We start from the raw sequence: 19,526 nt of genomic DNA, 5'->3' as shown, positions 1-19,526 counted from the left end.
ACCACATTTAAGTAACAATTTCACATCAATTATAAACTACTGTTCTAATACCCGAATATAGTAAGTTTGAGACGAAACTTTTATTACGTAGAATGAAACAAATGGCATGTTTGTACATATAATGAGACAGTGATCAAGTCTCTGTTTATCTATTGTACAAAATCTACCAAAAGAAAAGAAAGAATACAACAGAAGAGATTGGGGGTGTGAAAATGAAGCACTTCATAAGTTGATGCTGATACCACAACAGTTGTTCCACTTGTTTACCTGTAACAAAAGATCCTATATAAACACGGTAAAGCAAAGCCGTATTAGAGAATGAGCTATAGGCCAAAACAACATTATACATAAAAATATTCCCAATATACCACTTTTCCCAAACTAATTCCAAAATTGTTGCAAGTTCTGTCAAATCAGGCATTCGGAGCCTATGGATGTTATGGGTTGGATGGATTTGGTTTGTTTATTTTGGGTATAATGCATTGAGTTTGAATTTGGCGATAAGCATCCAGTTTGGAGTTAAGAGCATTTACAACTTTAGACATAGAAGAGAAAGAGGAGAGCCGATAGAAAATAAGGGGTATTGAAAAATAGAGTCCTTTATGTTATGGGGGTGAAATTCCTAATGAGGCCTAAGGTTGGATGGGAAATCAAAACAACGAGTGAAATTCCTAATAAGGCCAAAAGTTGGATCGGAAATTAAAACAACGAGATTCAAACATAGAACAAGAAATTTTGCCTTTGGAGCTTCCAACTTCTTGTTTGCAAATGAAAGGACCACAAAACAAAAATAAAAAAGACCAGGTTTTCATCCTAAAGTTCATCAATATGGAAATTTTAATACAATTCCATTAGGGAAATATACTTTATTTTGGTAAGATGCTACACTTAAATTAAAAATGAGAAAAAAATCAGTAAACAAATAGGCAAAAACTTCATACTAGTAGCTACTAGTAAAGAATTAGCTAAAGAGCAACTTCACCTGTTAGATCAGCAACAATGTGATGATATGAAGCACTGGCACAATTTGTGTATTTCTATAGATAGCCACTGCCACCGAATCAAAGAGAGAAACAAAATGAGTACATAACTTAGTACAACCGGCCAAGAGTCCAACATAGGTAATTATGAATTTCATTAACCATTTGAAAAAGATAAATAAGAAAACTCACTAAGGCGGTGTGAATTCTACAAATTTGATTGGTATGATACAGATGTACAAAGGCACTGAACTGCTAACACCTGTTTCTTAACAGATATTACGTAATGCAGCAGAAAGATCCAGGTCATCCTCTTTCCTTTTCTTCCTTAATGATTGAAAACTGGAGGAAAAAAATTGGAAACTGGAAGGAAAAAAACCAAAGAAACAAAACCATTCCTTGGTTTGACATAATCTCAACTACAAGTTAACGACTAATTGCTTCCATTGCCAACCGTACCAAACGTAATAATTCGTCCACATCTTGGAAGCTGAAATCAAGAGCCCTTTTAACAAAAATTATATCTTCTCTGTGCTGAGCCCTTTTAATTGAAGTTATACCTTCTCTATGCTGAGCCTCTTCTGCAAAAGCAATTTGAGATTTCCTCGAGGATTCCATTGCAAAATTTACATCCTGTAGCTGCAGATATTCACCTTTTAAGAAGCTAAAAGCAAAAAAAATATACATATATATGTACATATTAGGTAGGGAGGCCATGGTTTATGTGTACGTGGTACTCGCCCCTGATGACTTTCAATATAGTATAGAATTTGAGCTGAAAGTAGAGAAATAGTTCAAACTGAAAGTAGTAAGTTCACAAGAAAGTAGAGTTGGAGTTGGAAGTAAGTAATACACAAAAGAAAAACAATTTAATAGAATTTACAAGTTTACAATTGCTTTACTAGTTTGGTCAAATGATGACTCACATATTTATAGACCTTCAAATCTTCTATACAAATGTCAACAATCCAATGGTGTGGAAACTATCTAGATTCTTCCATTATAACCAAATAATTGCCTCTCATATTTACAGACGTTCAAGGATTTATTTGATAGTCCAGATATGTATTAATATCAATGATATAGTAGTACGAAAGCTATTTAGATCCTTCCACCACTTTATGATGGAAAATTTCTACAACTATCTACCTAATTATAGGGATTTCTAAAAAATTTTACATCAATGTAGAATCAAATTCATAACTCAAATATTTGATAAAATCCTCAAGTTGTGACATTATCCCCACCTAATACGACCACATCCTTAATGCACATTCTTCGTGAAAGCTTTGGATATTCTCTTTGAATTGCTGTAGGAGTTTTGCTAACTCTCAACTTGTCAATTTCAAGTAGTCCACTCCATTTTCCTGTTACACAGCCTTGGGTAGAACTCACCCCAAAAGCTAGCTATTAAGGTGATGGTGCCCTCACGCTTATATGCTTAATATTACTTTAGTACTCAGGCGATGTGGGACTTCGCTTCACACCCCCCCTCATGCCTAGCATGAACACTCGGCAACACCTGCGGCGTGTAGGCCAGGGAGAGCCTGAGTACTAAAGTAATATTAAGCATATAAGCGTGAGGGCACCCTCACCTTAATAGCTAGCTTTTGGGGTGAGTTCTACCCTTAGTTGCAGGAAGCGGGAGCGGGGGCTGGAGCGGGGAAGCGTGAGCCGATAGAAGTTTCTTAGGTTGGGAGCGCCTTGGGAAGCGGTAATATATATATATATATATTTTAATACACATTAGAAGTTTTTTATAAATACTTTTATTTTAATACACATTAATTATTTTATTTATTTATTTATTTTTTTAAATAATGTGTTTTTGATAAATTTTCATTTTATTTTATTTAATATAGATTTTTTATTTATTTATTAATATGTATAAGTAAGTATATATTATGTTATATATACTCACAAAATAATATGATTTTATATATATTATTAATATTAATATGATTTTATATATATTATCTTATATATACTTATATATATATATATATAATATAAGAGATAAGAAGAAAGCTGGCTCTGTTCAGCAAAGAGAGAGAGAGAGAGCGAGAGGGAGAGACAGGCGAGACAGATGCAAGCGAGAGGGAGAGAGAGAGAAGACGATCGATGACTGGAGATCGATGACTGGAGTTCGACGACGAAGACTGGATGTTCATTCTTCTCAACTGGATGTTCAACGACGAAGATGATCGAAGGTTTGTCTTCTCACTCTCTTCCTTCACACTCTCTCTCCTCTGTCTCTCTCTCCTAGGGTTTTTGTTCTTCTTCACCAAACGAACCCATCTTGGCCAGGATCGCGTTTCTCTCTCTACGGAAACGCGATTCCTACACGTTTCTTTCTAAGAAAGGCGGAATCGCGTTTCTTACGAAGATTCGTCACCTATTAGGACGATTCCTGCAACTAAGGTTCTACCTAAGACCGTGTAACATTTCCTTGGTATTTTTAACACATCATTGGAATTCCTACTCATTCCAAACTTTTAAAATATCCAAATTCAAGACTTATAGCATAATCTTCTCTCAATAAATGCAAACTATAAAGATAGCATTTTAAGCAAGAGACTAAATTATTTACAATTGACCCATATAAACACTAACTTTATAGTCAATCAATAAAGAGATGACACATAAGCAAGAGAGTGGACTCTCTGATAGTGGGATTGATCTCTCAAATTAGTCTGTCATTACGGCTAGATATCGATCAAAAAAATATATTTTGTAAGTGGGTTGAGGAAAGATTAAAAACAAAGAGGAACAAATATGAGTTGCTTGGACTTTTTGGTTATTCAACATCACATTGTTGTCCTCGAACCCCTTACGGCCATTGATGGACACCTATTAATGACTTCATAATTTTATGAGACTATTCCTTTTGAATGAAAAACATGGAATTAATATGCCCAATGACTGCGGAAGGGAGGGGCATATTTTTGAAGATTTAATTTTAATTTCTACATTTAGATTTTAAATTTTTTGATAGAAATGGCAAGGAGACAAAAAAAAAAAAAAGAATAAAGAAAGATAAAAAGTTCATAATTCTAAAAGTTGGAGAATAACAATGTCTTCAAATAATAATACGTTTGAGAAAACTTCACAACAATTTCTGTGTCTTCATTTATTTGTAATTTTTTCTATTTTAATTAAAAATTTATTTATTTTGACGTACCTAATATAAATGTACTTAAAATTTTAATATTTATGAGAAATATGAAAAATTTCACTAAAAAACAAAAAATATGAAAATGTGCTTATTTTTTCTTTTCTTTTCTTTTATTTTTATTTTTAGTAAGCCTTTTTTTTTTTTTTTTTTCAAATTTCTTCACATTTAAAAAAAAATATTTTTTTGCTGTGTCTATTAAAAAAAAAAAACAATAAATACAAAAATCATGAAAAACAAAAACTAAAAAATAATTTTACTGTTTGAAAACCATACAATGTGTTTCGGGCCGTTTACTAATGTTTTCATTGGTTCATTAGAACCAAATGATAATTTCTTCAAAATATTCATTGTCATAATTGGCAAACTAAAAAATTACGGAGATCCATTGTAAATGAAATTATCATTTACCATTATAAAATAATTATTATTTCATAGAAAAATAAGAATGATCATTCGATTCCATTCCATTCAATCTTTTTTCAGTGAACCAAATATTACTTCAGATTATTCTCCAAAAAAAAAAAAAAAAAAATTATTCTCTCATAGAACTAAATGAAATAAAAGATTAAATATATGATAAGAATTTTGAATTATAACCATCCGTTTGTTTGGATGGAAAAACATTTTCCAGAAAATGTTTTTCGCATTTTCTGCCGTTTGGTATAATAGAAAACAGAAGTCAATGGAAAATACATTCTATGGTCAAGGGAAAACAAGCCTATTTGGGCGGAAAATGTTTTCTACTTTTAAAAGGCAGAAAACGTTTTCCAAACAAAAATTATATTAGTACCACTACATTACAACCACTACCACAGCACCACTGTTGCTGCCACCACCACAACCACCACCACTACCATCTCTACCTCCGCCCTAACCACTAATGCAACCATGAGTGCATTAATTTAAAAAACGTAACCAAACATAAAAAACTATTTTCTATGAAAAACATTTTCTGAAAAAAAAATTCTATGGAAAATGTTTTTCGGATTTTTTTTTTTCAGAAAATATTTTCCGTCGAAATAAATAAAACGATATTATATAATACAAGTTATATCATGTGCTAAATAGATAAAATAGAGAATTAGATGAAATAAGTGTACACTTTTTTATCATGTTTGATTATAATGGAATAAAAATGTGATTATTTTTTTATCATTGGTGTATTACTATTGTGTTAATGATAATATGGTAATTAAGGGTTGTTTGAAATGTTCTAAAGAAGTGCACTTTTTGACTTTTTATGAAATATGGGTTGAGTTTGAAGTGATGTGATAGAGAAGTGATGTGACTTAAATAGGATAGTGACTTTTTGACTTTTTTTGAAGATGCCAAACTTAGCCTATGTGAATGTAACATTTTCTTTTTTAAATTTCTTTTTGTAGTTGCCAAATAAATTTTTTTAAACTCTAACATGGTTGAATTTTTGTTAAAATAAAAATTGACACATAACTTGTCATTGTGAGGTAAATTGTAATTCTTAAATTGTAAAATCGAATTTGATAAAATTGAAAACTGAAAACTAAAAGCTGAAGACTGAAAATTAAGTAATAAAAATTTAAATGCTAAATTTTTTAAATTAAAAAGTTTTTCATTGAAAAATTAAGTGTCAAACTAAAACATATTGTTTAATATATACAGGATCAAATTTAAAAATTTAGGGTAAATTACAAATACACCCGTTGAGGTTTGCTTAAAATACGAATTGTCCCATGTGGTTTGGAAAATTACAAATACCTCCCTGTTAAAATTTTTTATTTCACAGAATTAATTAAAAAAGTGAAATTTCTAACTGTTCACCTATACAATTATAAAATTATCTGAATTATTAATTGAAATAAAATTTTAACATTATTAAAAACTGTTAATTAACTTGATGATTTATTAATAAAATGACTTATTTGCTATGAAATTAGAAACTTTAAAGGGCATAATGTAATTTTTAAAATCACAAGGGATAATTTGTAATTTAAGTAAGCCTCAGGGGATGTGTTTGTAATTTACCCTAAAATTTATTATTTTTAAATTGTAACTTTTAATTTTTATATTGCAACAACAATGACGACAATATCAATGGTGATGAAGGTAAAAACATAGTTGTTCAGGTGATAGTGGATGGATAATGTAGCGGATGTAAAAAAGATGGCGACAATGATGTAGTGATGGTGGTAGTTATGATAATGGTGACAATAGCTGTGGAGGTGAAGGGTAATTGTAATAGTGGTTGAGAGATGATGGTAATGCAATGGTGACTGTGATTATGGTGTGGTGGCAGCGGCAGTAAGAGTGGTGATGGTGGTGATGGTGGCGGTGGTAGAAGTGGTGGCAGCGGCAGCGGCGACGGTGATGTTTTAACCATGTATGTCTGTGCACAATTATTTATAAAGTCAAAAAGTCAAAAAGTCAAAAAAAAAATCAAAAAGCCAACAACCTGTGCTAAAATGTCAAAGATTCTCTTTGTCTCTCTATTTTTTGCACATCTTTTTGTAAAAAATCAAAAAATCATCCCAAAAATACTAGATTTTTTCCCTCATATTTTAGCCAAAACCAAAAATTTACTAAAATAGCCTATTCCCAACGAGGCCTGTCAGAATTAAGTAGATATCATATCACTTAAATTTTTTTTAACTTTTAGTCTATATTTTAAGCGCTATTTAAACTTTTAAGTGCTGCCCATTGTGATTATCAAACGGATTTAATTCATTTTCACTTAATACATTTATAAATTCAATCAGAATTAAGGGGTTGCTTGAGATGATCTAAATAAGTGTACTTTTTGACTTTTTATGAAATATGGGTTGGGTTGGGTTTTGATTGGGTTTGAAGTGATGTGTAAGAGAGGTGATGTGACTTAAATAAGATGATGTGACTTAAATAGGATAGTGACTTTTTGACTTTTTATCTTTTTCAAGGCATGCCAAACTTGGCCTAAGTAAATATCATATAACTTAAATTTTGTTAACTTTTAGTCTATATTTTAACAGCTATTTAAACTCTTAAGTGATACCCATTGTGATTATCAAACGGATTTAATTCATTTTCACTTAATGCATTCATTAAATTAAGTTATCAAATACCAAGTGTCAATTTTCTATCTATCTTCTCTACTATTATTAAGTAAAGGTTGAATTTGGTGTTCAAGCCCGTGGTTAATTCTCCTCATACCAAGTATCCCTCATATTTATAAATAAAATTTAAAAAAAAAAAAATTAGATAAATGGGAGTACCTTAAATCTTAAATTTGCTAAAAAAGACACTTATCACTTGACTAATACACAATATATAATAAATATTTTATTTTATTTTTACTTATTTAATTTGCACATATATCGCATGTGGCAACTGTTAGTATTCCATAAACCAAACTAAAGATAATTTTAGTAAACTAATTCGTTTGGGAAATGGATTGGCTTTTCGGCATTTTGGTTATTTTAACTTGGGGCTAAAAAGTCTCATTTGGGATGGGCTTTTTAGCTTTTTTTGACTTTTGTGAGAGAAAAAATGTAATGATTATGGGTTGGATGTGATATTTTGTCTTACTGAACTAAAAAGTCTATTTTGTTTTTTTGTGACTATTTTAGCCAAAAAGCCCAAAACCTCAACTTCCCAAACGAGCACAAAGAAAAACAACAATCGGACAAAATCAGGCCTAATTAAAAAAAGCACATGAAAAATATTATTAAAATTCCATTGCAATCCTAAGTAAAGGCTGGCATTTGATGAAAACAAAGGAACAAAATGGGCAACAACAACAAAAAGCAAGCCATGGCACGTTTACGTAAATGAAAGAGTCTCTTATATTATATTATAGATATATTAAACAGATATTCACCTTTTAAGAAGCTAAAAGCATATATATATATATATTAAACTGAATTTCTACGCATACTTACAAAGTTGAGCAGCCGCACCAAACTGGGGCAGTTGCCTGCAGCAATAACATGGTTTGCAGCAATGTGACGAGAGCTAACACCCTTGGTTATGGGAACCTTGTCTAATGTTGTTGGGTTGTTTAAGTTATCAACGTCGGAGGCAGAGGAAGAGGGAGATTCACCTAATAAAAGCAACAATGGGAAGCAGGTCATCAACTAAAAGAACTGGTGGGAGCCTAGCATCTCATCTACCACCAGCAAATCACCATCTTTAATATATGATAGAATGACAAAAATAAAAATCGCTAACTTTCACAAAAAAAATAAGCAAATAAATAAAAAGAAAAATGAGGCCACAATTGGGATAAAATTACAATGTACATGAGGAAATATTTGATATTTGGATATTGTTACCTTCAGTATTCTAAGCAGGGAACAGAAGGAAAGAAAAATGTGAATAGGAGAATCTACAGTTGATCGATAACCTACATGTTTGTACTAGAAAGAAGATACCACAAAAGATTTTTGTCCAGCGCAATAAATTTCCTGCTCTGATATTTCCAGTTACTTCAGTTTCTCTTATGGAAGTCATGATTTCAAATGAAATTATAGTACTTATTCATCGGCCTTTCCTCCTGTAAAGAGTGCAATGTCATATCATCACCAGATTCATGTAGAAAATTCCATTTCTAGATTTCAAATTTAAAGTTGAAGTGAAATTATATGCTTTATAAATTTAAGAAATGATTGCAGGGACAGAAGTCAGATTCTAAATGATGAATTACACTTACCACATTTTAGGGTAGTTTCTTGTTCAATTATAATAGGTGGGGAAAAAGATAAAAAAAAAAAAATGAACTACAGGGCATGGGTTCCAATTCTTCGGAGATGAATTTGGACAAACATAAAGTAGTGAAACTTTCATGTGAGATGAATAAAGAATTAAAAAAAAAATTTCATTCAATGCCATATTTCTCTGCCCAAATACTGACATATTGAACAGACTTTCCGATCAAAATTTATTCTAATTACCAGGAGGAACTATTTGCAAAGCTGTCTGCAACTCATGCCGATCTCTGCTTGCATTGGTATGCGAGTAATAAATTACTCTCATATATGCCACCTCCATGCATTTGTAGGCCGGAGCAGCAGCAGGAATGTCCTTGGATTTCTCATATTCATGAGCACAAAACCTATCAATTTAAGAATGAAATAGCAAGAAGACAAAGGAGAGGAAAATTGCATGAGCTTTTCACATTGCACAATGAAGAAATAATCCGTCAAAAATACAAGTAGAAGTTACTTTCTACCCTTAGTTTCAATTACAGTTCTGTAAAGAGTGATGCATTACAAATAGTGGGAAATGATCCATTACCACGTCGAATATATAGGAAAAATTCCTTTCCCCGAACTGGTTGAACAATATATGCACATGGTTATAAGAGAGGGTACAATGGAACTATAAAACACTTAAGAGAAGAAAATATAGAGAACAGTTGTGAAACCCAGAATGAGGTTTAGGGAATGCCTGTTCAAGGTGGTGTGGCATTGAAATATGCATTTTGACCTTAGTTGAAATATATAGAATCGCACTTTAAGATATAGGAAAGGGAGAAACAAAACCTCAACACAAGTTCAAGTGTCTAGATTTCCAAACACACAGGTATGCACATATGTTTCTTGGCCAGATAGTCACTGAGACAACATTTTGAGCATTTTGACCTTAGTTGAAATATATAGAATCGCACTTTAAGATATAGGAAAGGGAGAAACAAAACCTCAACACAAGTTCAAGTGTCTAGATTTCCAAACACACAAGTACGCACACATGCTTCTTGGCCAGATAGTCACTGAGACAATTCTACAAACCACCTTAAACAAATCACAAATAAAGCATACATCCCAAGGAGAAAAAGGTTGCTGATAGAGCTTTGAGTATTACTTACTCACAGAGTTTTGCTGTGCTACTATACATTTGCATTGACCGAATCATCTCGCCTTGCTTGGCACTCTCGCCATTGCTAGATTCCAATAAAGAGGCTCCATGAAGAAACTTAAGGGCTGCCTGGAAGTAAAGACCTGTACTTTCAACACTTAATCCAGAATTCTGCAAAAGATACCCAAGTAGTGCCAAGAGTTAGGAAGATGAATAAACCAATTCCACAGTTGAAGGGGGGAAAAAATCTAGCGACCTTAAGGCGATCAGCAGAGTGTTTAAGATCCTTTGCCTCCTTTACAATATTAGTGGCAGCCTGACAGGAGGAATCTCTTCTGGCAGGAATTGTGGCATCCGCATCCCTGACCCTATGGCCATTAATTGTTGGTTGTCTTGATCTAACCGGCTGATTTCCATTCTGGTTCTCAGGCCTTTTTGTGTGTTTTGAAGCCTTCAATGCATCATCACCCTCAGAAGCATCAATTAACAAACTGTTTCCTCCATTCTCTTTCTGGTGTCCAGGATTTAAATGGAGAGAATGTGTCACTGTCTCATTTTGACCTCTTCCAGAGGGTGGCAATGAGTGTGACTTTCCTCTTCCAGATACTTCAACCTGATCTGTTTTGTCAGAAAGATGCTTCTTTGAAGATCTTTCATCATGGTCGAGTTGTAGATTTTGCTTCTGATCCCGGCTACAAAGAGCATCTGCTCTAACATCCAAACCATCATTCCCTCCAAATTTTGATTGACTCTCACTTTCGCGATTCTCACCGGCCACTTCACCTGCAGACTCTTTCTTACCCATAAAATTCTTTTCAACCTTATCAGAATTAACCCCAAGTTTCTCCTGAACTTTGTTTTTTCTAGCCCCTGATTTTTCTTCATAAGGTGTATGATCTATAGATTCAGAAATCTTGACCTTACCCTTATCAAGTTCTGATTTAGAACTGCCATTCTTTTCCTTTGACCATGATGAAGATCCCTTCCCAGACTTCTTCGGATGAGACACATTAGCATGATACTGCATGTCATTCCCTCGTTCTTCATCACAGTGTTGATCTGAAGTATGTGGTTTGCCAGGGTGCTCAGTATCATTGCCAAAGGTATCAGTACTACCATTAGCAAAATGGCAATTTGCAAATTCAGGAGAATGTACAAACTGTATTTTAGCTTCCCTACCAGCTAAATGACCTATATCCCTCTCTTGAAAATCAAGCACAGCGGGCTTCATGGACCCACAATGGGTGACAAAAATTTCATCCTTCTTGACTGTCCCGGACCGGTTGCTCATTCTGTCATCTTTATTTGAACATCTTCTTGGAGTACCAGTAGCAAACAAACCAGCATCTCCAAATACATCTTTGCCCTCAAAGCTTCTTCTCGATGTAGATTTATATGAATTTGAAAACCTCAGAGGAGACGAAGAAACTGATTCTACTGGTGAGCCTTTCACTTCATGCATATTAGTTTCGTTCTTATGGGAGCCAGAAACTTTTGAAGAACTTGAATTGGCTGCCTGAGTAGGTTGTACCGATCCTAAATCCCTTCTCAAAGAATCCATAGCATCCAAGCTCCGTTGAGACAGAGTGCCCCCCAGATTTGGTCCCATTTGCTGCTCCTTTGTACTTCTACCTTTTTTCATGGTTCCATCAGAGCCTTTGCTTGTGCTGGTTTCTTTCCCTTCAGACTTGGAAACGCTTGCCTTCATTTCCTTCCTGTGAATGTTTTCACTTGTATGTTCCATTTTCCTCTTCCTTGTAACACCTTTATCATCAATTTTTTCCATATATGGAGATCCATCATCTGAAGTAACCTGAAATTGGCCTTTTGGACTTCTAGGAGGAACTTTTGAGCCGTTATCTGCCTCACACTTTCTGTCCTTAAGAGAATGGCAATCGTCTTTGTGCTGATCATTCTGAGATGCATTTACTGAAAAACCACTACTTGAGCTAGGACCCACCTTCCCCACAGGTCCATCATTGTCATGCATCCAATCTTCATCAGTAAAACGCATACCATCTAACTTAATTTTCTTAGAAATTCTGAAACAATCTTGATCGGTGTCCCATTTGCTTTTGATCTTGGAGGAACTAGTTTCACCTATGCACATTACATCAATGAAGAAATTACCTTTTTTTTTTAGAAAAAGGAGTTCAACAAAAGCAAAAAAAGCCTACTTAAAATGCAATACCTCCATCAGAATGTCGTTCAAGTAGTTTATTCTTCTCTTTCTGTTTATGTCTATGTTTCTCAACAACACTAGACTTGTTTAAATACATAGGTTCAATTTCATTCGCTACAGGAGCCTGGTTCACACCATTTAAGCTTCTACTTTTCACTGCTGCCTGAAGGTTCTTCTTCATAGAGTTAAAAAGTTGTGGAGGACCATCTTGGCTCGTTGCAGCCAATACTTCTTTTATTCTATTTTTCTTCTTTCCACCTTTAGGCACTGCATGGAAACCAAGACTTCGGTGGTTTTGATCAAAACGACTGTCATCAGTCATGGATAGTCCAGGTAGAACACCAGCACGATGACAATGCTGATTAATTTGTTTGTCAGGAGCAGGAACTTGGTATAGAGGCATTAGAGCTTTAGTTGTCTCCTCCTCGCTAATACTACACCGGTTCATTCCAGGCCTAGATAAATTATTAAGACAGTGAAGTGATCAAGATCCACAACAGAGAGGCATTGGAACCAACGTATAACTTTTTCACTAGAGTACAAAATTTTTAATCAAGAACGAGTATGCATTTTCACTAGCCTATATGATTACCCAAGGTATTCCAAATTGTAACTATATTATTAGTCTCCTTTTTCCCAATTTGACGAGTTTACTATAAAAGGTTATTATGCTGTTTGATTCTAGGCCTACGTACATTAAAGCAGTAAAGAGATCAAGCGTCACAAGACAGAGAAACTGGAACCTATTTATTATCTTTAGGGAAAATTCCCAATTCCCCCTATGGTATAGCCTACAGGCCATGTCCACATAAACCCACTATCATTTGAAAATAAATAACCACTTGACCTCCTGTGGCTTGTTGACTTGACTGAAATGCAGTTATCACATTTTCCATCCAAACTAACAGGAAGTGCATCTCAAGCGTCTATGTTGAAAGTAGAACATGTTTAAGACAAAAAATACCCTTATAAATCTTCAAAATTAGAAAAAATGTCATTTTCTTCTTCTGCCCCTCTCTCACTCCCGCAACCTCCATTGCCCCACTTCCACCCCACTCCTAATTTCCACTTTCCCACACTCCAAACCCACCACTCCCTTCACTGTCCTCATTGGTTTAATAATAATTTCTCTACATACATTAAGTTGCCAAGAACAAAATTTATGGAGAAACCGAACCAAGTTTTCTTTTTCTTCAGGAAAAAAGGGTTTCTATCTATGTGAAAACGACTGCAAGATGTTACCAACTATCAAAACTATAATGATAATGTGTTAGAACTTACAGCCAGTTAAGCATGCTACAAAGCCACTTCTCGGGAAGGCTTTCGGGATTTGTACCAAGTGGAAGAAGCCGCCATTTCTGACATTTGTCGCAGCAGACCCAATTGTCATTGGCTAGGGGATCCAATGTTCCAGGCGCTGCATCAGAAATGGATCCATTTCCAGTGATTGGAGCGGCATTCAAAGCTTCTTTTGAATATGCCTCTGATGTAGATGGCTTATCCATTTTCTTGCCATTTAACCTTTCTTTCAATGTTCTATTAGATGCAAATGTGCTTCTCTCAACAGACTCAAAGGTCTTCGGCTTATCAATTGAAAGCATTTCAGCCAAATCCCCATGATTATCTCCATCTTCTAGTTCTATGTCCCCAAAGAAGTCTCTGTATCTATTTCTGGCCTTTCCATTATCCTTCTGTAATTTGGAGTCCTCTATTTCACTTTTAGACAAATAGTTATTGGCATGCATGCTTTTCTTATTTTTGGGCACCAAAGAAGAGTCCATCCTTGAGCTGTCTTTTGGAACCTCTGCCCCTTGAGCACTATGACTTCGACTTCCTTTCGATTTCTTTTTCCCTCCAGAGGATGAATGCTCCTTCCCAGAAGCCAGTTGCATATCATCTTCTTCATGAGATGCAGGTTTCTTACTAGCCTTCTGCTCCAAAGGATCACTGAATTCAGCATTTTGAGTTTTTCTCCCCTTACAAACATTTGAGTCAGTTTTGGAAGAAACATCAGCTCTTTCTCCTTTGAAATTTCCCTCTTTCCTTGGATAAACTGAAATGTCATTATGAAAATCTGCTTTCTTGTCTTCCCAAAGCTTATCAGCTGAAGCAATGTTTCCACTAGGCTTCTCAACCAAACCAATCTCTTGGGTGGATACTGCCTCCAAGGTATTCCCTTCAGCTAAATTAGAGAAGGATCCTTCCTTCACCTTATTAGCTACCCTGAAGTTATCAACTGCTTTAGCGGTACCCTTTGCAGAGTTGTCAACATTAGAATATGAATTAGATAGAAGTGGGAGCTTCAGAGCATTAGCAACGAGTTCTTCACAAGCCAAAGTGTCAATATCCGTTTCTTTCTCACCAATGCCATTTTGAATGTCCTTATCATTGAGATTCTTTTTCTCAAACGACTTTGATTTCTTGCCACCTAAAACTTTGTCTTCACCCCTCGCAGAATCAGATCCATTTGAACTTTCTTGGCCACCCTTCAGTAAAAATCTAGGCTTACTTTCTCCTTTAAGCTTTTCCTTTTCAGTCAAGTAAGCCAGATCATCAGGGAGAGGGGATAACAATAAGTTGCCATGCACTGGAAATGATGTCATAATCTGCTCCAACATATTAGCAAAACCAATATAATCCGATCACTTCTGGGTCAATTCAGGAACAAAGAAAATGGAAAACTAAAACAATGTAGGGAGAAGACTTACCTGAATAATACTAGTGGGGGATTCATCTGGGGCATCCTGATGTTCATGAGGTAACCCTCCACTGTCAGTGGGGCTGTCTTCCAATTATGACGCAGGAGAGTTATCCAAACCAAGACCACTGTATAATTCAGCATTTTTTTGAGTCAACAAATTATCAGAACCCACTTTGATACAGACCTTCAGAGTCTTCTGATCAGATGGCTGATCATAGCTTTTCCCAAGTTCACATCTTGAAGTGGACTCCTCAGTACAATGAGCGAATGACACCCCTACATCTGTTTTTGCTGAATCATTAACAGAAGCCCTCACTAAAGGTAGTGATGCAGCAGTTGCAGAAGCTTGTCCATGTTTCGCCAACTGAGATGCATTTGATGATGGAACTACAGAGTTATGACGGCCACCCTGTATAAGGACACAACTCAAGTGCTCATGCAAAGTAGAATTCCTATATTAGCCCAGACGGTGGTACTCCTCCTTTAAAATGAAAGAACAGTTTATGAAAACAAAATAAGTCCCAAATTTAATAAATATCTACCTCCAGATGCAAATTGTTTGGCGATCTGGGTGTGTTGCAGTTATGAACTTTTAGTGGTGTCTTTGGACGAGACCAAACCGGAGGGCGCTGATAGGCAGGTAGAAATGAACCGTAACCACCAAATTTTGCCCCTGTTAAAATGCGTAAATCCCCAATACATCACTTCAATTATAACTCCACATAAATGTGGCTCTTCTAATTCGACAAGCTCTGTAGTTTTGTTTGTTTCACTTACCCAAGTTTTCAGCAGAAACTCCACCTTCAAAATCTTTTTGAAAATGCCCCAGAACATCATGAAGTTTCTCATCCTTCAAAAACAAAAACTTATCAGATGCATTAAATCATACAGCATTCAAGACATCCTAAACCTCAGACTAATAGATAAATATAGATCATATGTAGAGACACTACGTAGCACAGCCACCAATGTTTATACTGGAAAGAAGTTAATTTTATGACCCCATTATAGGTGAACAAACAGGCACCCGTCAGTTATCATAAAGCTTCCAACAAGCATTCAAAATAGTTAAAGGGGAAATCAAATTCTCTGGTGTTCAAACAGGTTAAACTGTCCTAAATGAAAGGGAAAGAATTAGCATCAAATGACTCCGAGAGTAATCAAGGCACACCACACAACCGATCAAAGGAAATTTGAATAAATTCATCGTATTAATTGAATAACTCACACATTATTTCCTGCCTAAATAAAACTATACACTTAACGTTATCTGTACGGAAAGGAAATAATTCTCCTCGTATAATCCTGTTGACTAAGTCCACGCTCCTCCGTACAACGTCGCTTTGTCACTTGTAAACACAAACGAGAGCTAGCCAGCGGGTGTGTGCCGAAAACCTCTCCGATGCCTAAGTCAGAAAACTTGACAAATAGACAAAGCTCAATGTATTCAGGAAGCAAAATTGTATGTTGTGTTATCTTACCTCCTCCAAGGTGATGCTTGTGAGCTTTTATAGGTTTCGAGTGGCACAATCCTAGTAGGACTTTTATTTCTTCATGCAGAGTCCTCCTAGGATTCATACTCCTAAAGGATAATGCTTATCCTTTTACACCCCCACTGCTTAAACCAAGTGGGATGGTTTTTACTACGGCCGAACTACTATTTGACCGAAGTTAACTAGCTAAGCTGAGCCATGAGGTAGGCCGAACTATCCTTAGTTCGGCCCTTCTTTTTATTCCTCATATCGGTTCTCCCTTGCATGAATCATGATATGTTGGGACCGAGCTACCAAGTAGCAAGGTATTGACCGATCTATCCAGGATACGTCATGACCGGACTAACTCGGAGACCGGACTAACTCAAGTTGCCCAAACCGAAGTAACTTCATCTTTTTTGACCGAAGTAACTTTATTTCTCATGGGCCGGAGTAACTTCTCGGCCCATTTTACCCAGTCCTTCGTACTTTGGGCCATAAAGTCCATTTTATAGCTCGGCCCAATTTTCACCAAGAATTACCCTCTCAATTGCCCCTTAATTCCATCTGTACAGCATGATTGGGATTACCTAGTGACCAGCCGAGCTAACGTCTATAAGCTTTTCCAACCGAACTAAAAAATCACTCAGCCTCTCCAACTGAGCCCATTTTACTCCGGTTCTACACGTTCGGTCAAAACGTCTCTTCAATCACTGACTGTAACGCTTCACTTTTCAATGACACGTGGCAGGCTCTGATAGGCTGTGAGCAGCTGTCACGCCGCCCTCGTACTACGAAAATTTTGAACAGTTCCCGCTTTTTTTCCCTCTCTCCCTTTTCACAAAACAGCCCTTTCATCTTTGGATCATTCACCTATTCTATTCATCTTCTCTCTTCGTGCCTCTGCTTTTCCAACTACCAAGCTCGTGTTCATTTGCCGTTACTGTTTCCATCTCCAGTCCTCTTTTCTTCAATCTTGGTAAGCAAACCTACTTTCCTGTTTTAATTGAATAACTCACACATTATTTCCTGCCTAAATAAAACTATACACTTAACGTTATCCATATTGGATCAAGTAGAATACAGATAATAAAACCATTATCTGCTTTCATAACCAACAAAACAAACCCAAGTAATTAAACAAATCGCTTTATCACTAAAAAACAAAAAATTCCCATGTTCACACAGAAATATCATCCAAAATGTACCAAATTTATTAATAAAACCATTATCCCCGTTCATAACCAACAAAACAAACCCAAGTAATTAAAGCAAATCGCTTTATTACTAAAAAAAAAAAAATCCCATGTTCACACAGAAATATCATCCAAAATGTACCAAATTTATAAATTAAACCAAGGTTTAGTGTTCAAAAAAATACAACCCCTTAAAACTGAGATTTACATGTTTGATATAAGGCAGGGTCAATTCAAAATTCAACAAGAGAAGCAATATTTCTCTCGAGATAGAAGAATAAATAAAAGATCTAAACTTTGGGAAGTGAAGGAACAACAATAAGCCTTACAATGTAAGAGAGAGCAACATCAGGGTCAATGGTTGAATCATCATTGTATTGGTAAGAGCAAGTCTCGCCTTCTTCAAGCTCAGTCTCTTCCATCTCTGCACCACCATCATACCCTAGCCTTAACCCCTTCCTCCCATCCCTGCTCCCCACAGAAATCATACGAAAATACAACCCAAAAACCTTTCAAACTCTCCAAACCATCCCTGACCAATTCATTCCTATGCAACCTTACCACGAAAACGAAAACTTTCTTTGACCCACCTCAGAAAATCGAAAACCCACCAAAAGCCATCATCAAATTTCCCTGAATCGATCGAGATTGTCGAATTCACGGACCAAACAATCCCAACGAATATTCACGAATAAACCAAACAATATTCGCTGAAAAAAACTGAGTTTGACGAAATTTGACCCAAATTGGTGGGTTTTGAAACCCCAAGACCTTGGATCATCTTATTCGATCTCTTAAGCTCAAATCGATGAGCAGGGAGAGAGAGAGAGAGAGAGACAAAGAAGGAGAGCGGAAAGGGAGAGGGAAGACTCTGGTTTTTGGTGTACAGCAGCCGCATTTTTTATTTTATTCTTAAAATAATATATATATATATATATATTTACGTACAAGATAGGCCGTTCTAGGCAGAATTAGGGGTGGGCGCGGGTTGGTTGCGGCCACGGAACCTCCAATCCGCCATCCGTCCGCCAGATTGGCGGATTGAAGAAAATCAATCCGCATCCGTCCGCCAATCCGACGGATGTGGATTGAGCGGATTGGCGGTTTGGCGGATGGATGCGAATCGGTTTGGTGGTTTAAAATTTTATAAATTTTTAACATAATTCAACTTGTGCACTTCCTCAAAAAAAAAAAAAAAAAGAGTATTACAATCAATGACTTAAAAAAGTATTACAATCACTGTATGCCTTATTCAAAGAAAGAAAGTTTAAAACTTTAGAATATCACGATCATTCCATGCCTCATCCACATATTACAATCACAGCATGATTCATCTACATAAAGTATTATAATCTGTGATTCTTAAAATATAATAACAATTCAAACCACCAAAATCATGAACAGAGCAGTGTCTACATATGTTTTTGAAAACAAAAACCAACCAGCATATATCATATTTTCTATTTATTATTTTTAGAGTTAAATTTAAAAACTAAAAAATATAGATGAATAATACGTTTATTTTTCTCAATTCAAAAAATATATTCAAGTTGAAAACTTTTTTTCAACAGAATATTTAAACTCTTTTTCAATTGAAAACACAAACATAATATTTAAACAAATTGAAAATACAAAGTTTTATAAATTACTAGGGGTGCTCACGATTTGGCGGTTTGGCGGTTCGGTTGCGGCCATAAAATCTCAAATCCGCCATCCGTCCGCCAAATTGGCGGATTGGAGAAAATCAATCCGCAACCGTCCACTCGTCATCACGCATCCGTCCAAAATGCGGTGGATCGGTTCGGTTCGGTCGGTTTTGGCGGATCGGTATATCTGCTGCTCACCCCTAGGCAGAATCATATCCCAAAACCGTCGGATACACAGATAAATTAAATAATTGTAATAAAGACCCTGTACATACATTATCCTCACAATACCACTCTCACTCTAATCACTCACAAAGAGGTACAAACATTTTCCACAAAGAGGTACAAACATTTTCCTAAATTAAATTT

General features: G+C 35.5%; 2 protein-coding genes across 4 annotated transcripts; both read right to left on the bottom strand.

Annotated features, from left to right (window-relative positions):
• Nucleotides 1-58: 58 nt before the first annotated feature.
• Nucleotides 59-15,155, bottom strand: LOC114286290 (cysteine-tryptophan domain-containing zinc finger protein 3-like). Of its 2 annotated transcripts, XM_082904209.1 has the most exons (11): nt 14,851-15,155; nt 13,424-14,748; nt 12,152-12,597; nt 10,217-12,060; nt 9,971-10,131; nt 9,057-9,217; nt 8,514-8,659; nt 8,046-8,206; nt 1,173-1,619; nt 983-1,050; nt 59-282 (listed from the first exon to the last, which is right to left on the bottom strand). In XM_082904209.1, exons 2-7 carry the CDS (start codon nt 14,743-14,745, stop codon nt 8,640-8,642), a joined length of 3,954 nt encoding a protein of 1,317 aa, XP_082760335.1. In that variant the 5' UTR covers nt 14,746-14,748; nt 14,851-15,155; the 3' UTR covers nt 59-282; nt 983-1,050; nt 1,173-1,619; nt 8,046-8,206; nt 8,514-8,639. The 2 variants fall into 2 exon arrangements, with proteins under 2 accessions (XP_082760335.1, XP_028085244.2); XM_028229443.2 differs by lacking the exon at nt 8,514-8,659.
• A 39-nt stretch (nt 15,156-15,194) lies between these two features.
• Nucleotides 15,195-18,419, bottom strand: LOC145806678 (cysteine-tryptophan domain-containing zinc finger protein 7-like). Of its 2 annotated transcripts, none has more exons than XM_082904211.1 (3): nt 17,841-18,390; nt 15,621-15,693; nt 15,195-15,324 (listed from the first exon to the last, which is right to left on the bottom strand). In XM_082904211.1, the coding sequence occupies exons 1-3, from the start codon at nt 17,997-17,999 to the stop codon at nt 15,296-15,298; spliced, it is 261 nt and encodes an 86-aa protein (XP_082760337.1). In that variant the 5' UTR covers nt 18,000-18,390; the 3' UTR covers nt 15,195-15,295. The 2 variants fall into 2 exon arrangements, with proteins under 2 accessions (XP_082760337.1, XP_082760336.1); XM_082904210.1 differs by having other exon boundaries at nt 15,233-15,516; nt 17,841-18,419.
• Nucleotides 18,420-19,526: the final 1,107 nt, after the last annotated feature.

The sequence above is a fragment of the Camellia sinensis genome, chromosome 14 (genome assembly GCF_055761805.1).
Source record: "Camellia sinensis isolate YWXY chromosome 14, ASM5576180v1, whole genome shotgun sequence".
Taxonomy (NCBI): Eukaryota; Viridiplantae; Streptophyta; class Magnoliopsida; order Ericales; family Theaceae; genus Camellia; species Camellia sinensis.
This window is presented reverse-complemented; position numbering and strand designations above follow the sequence as displayed.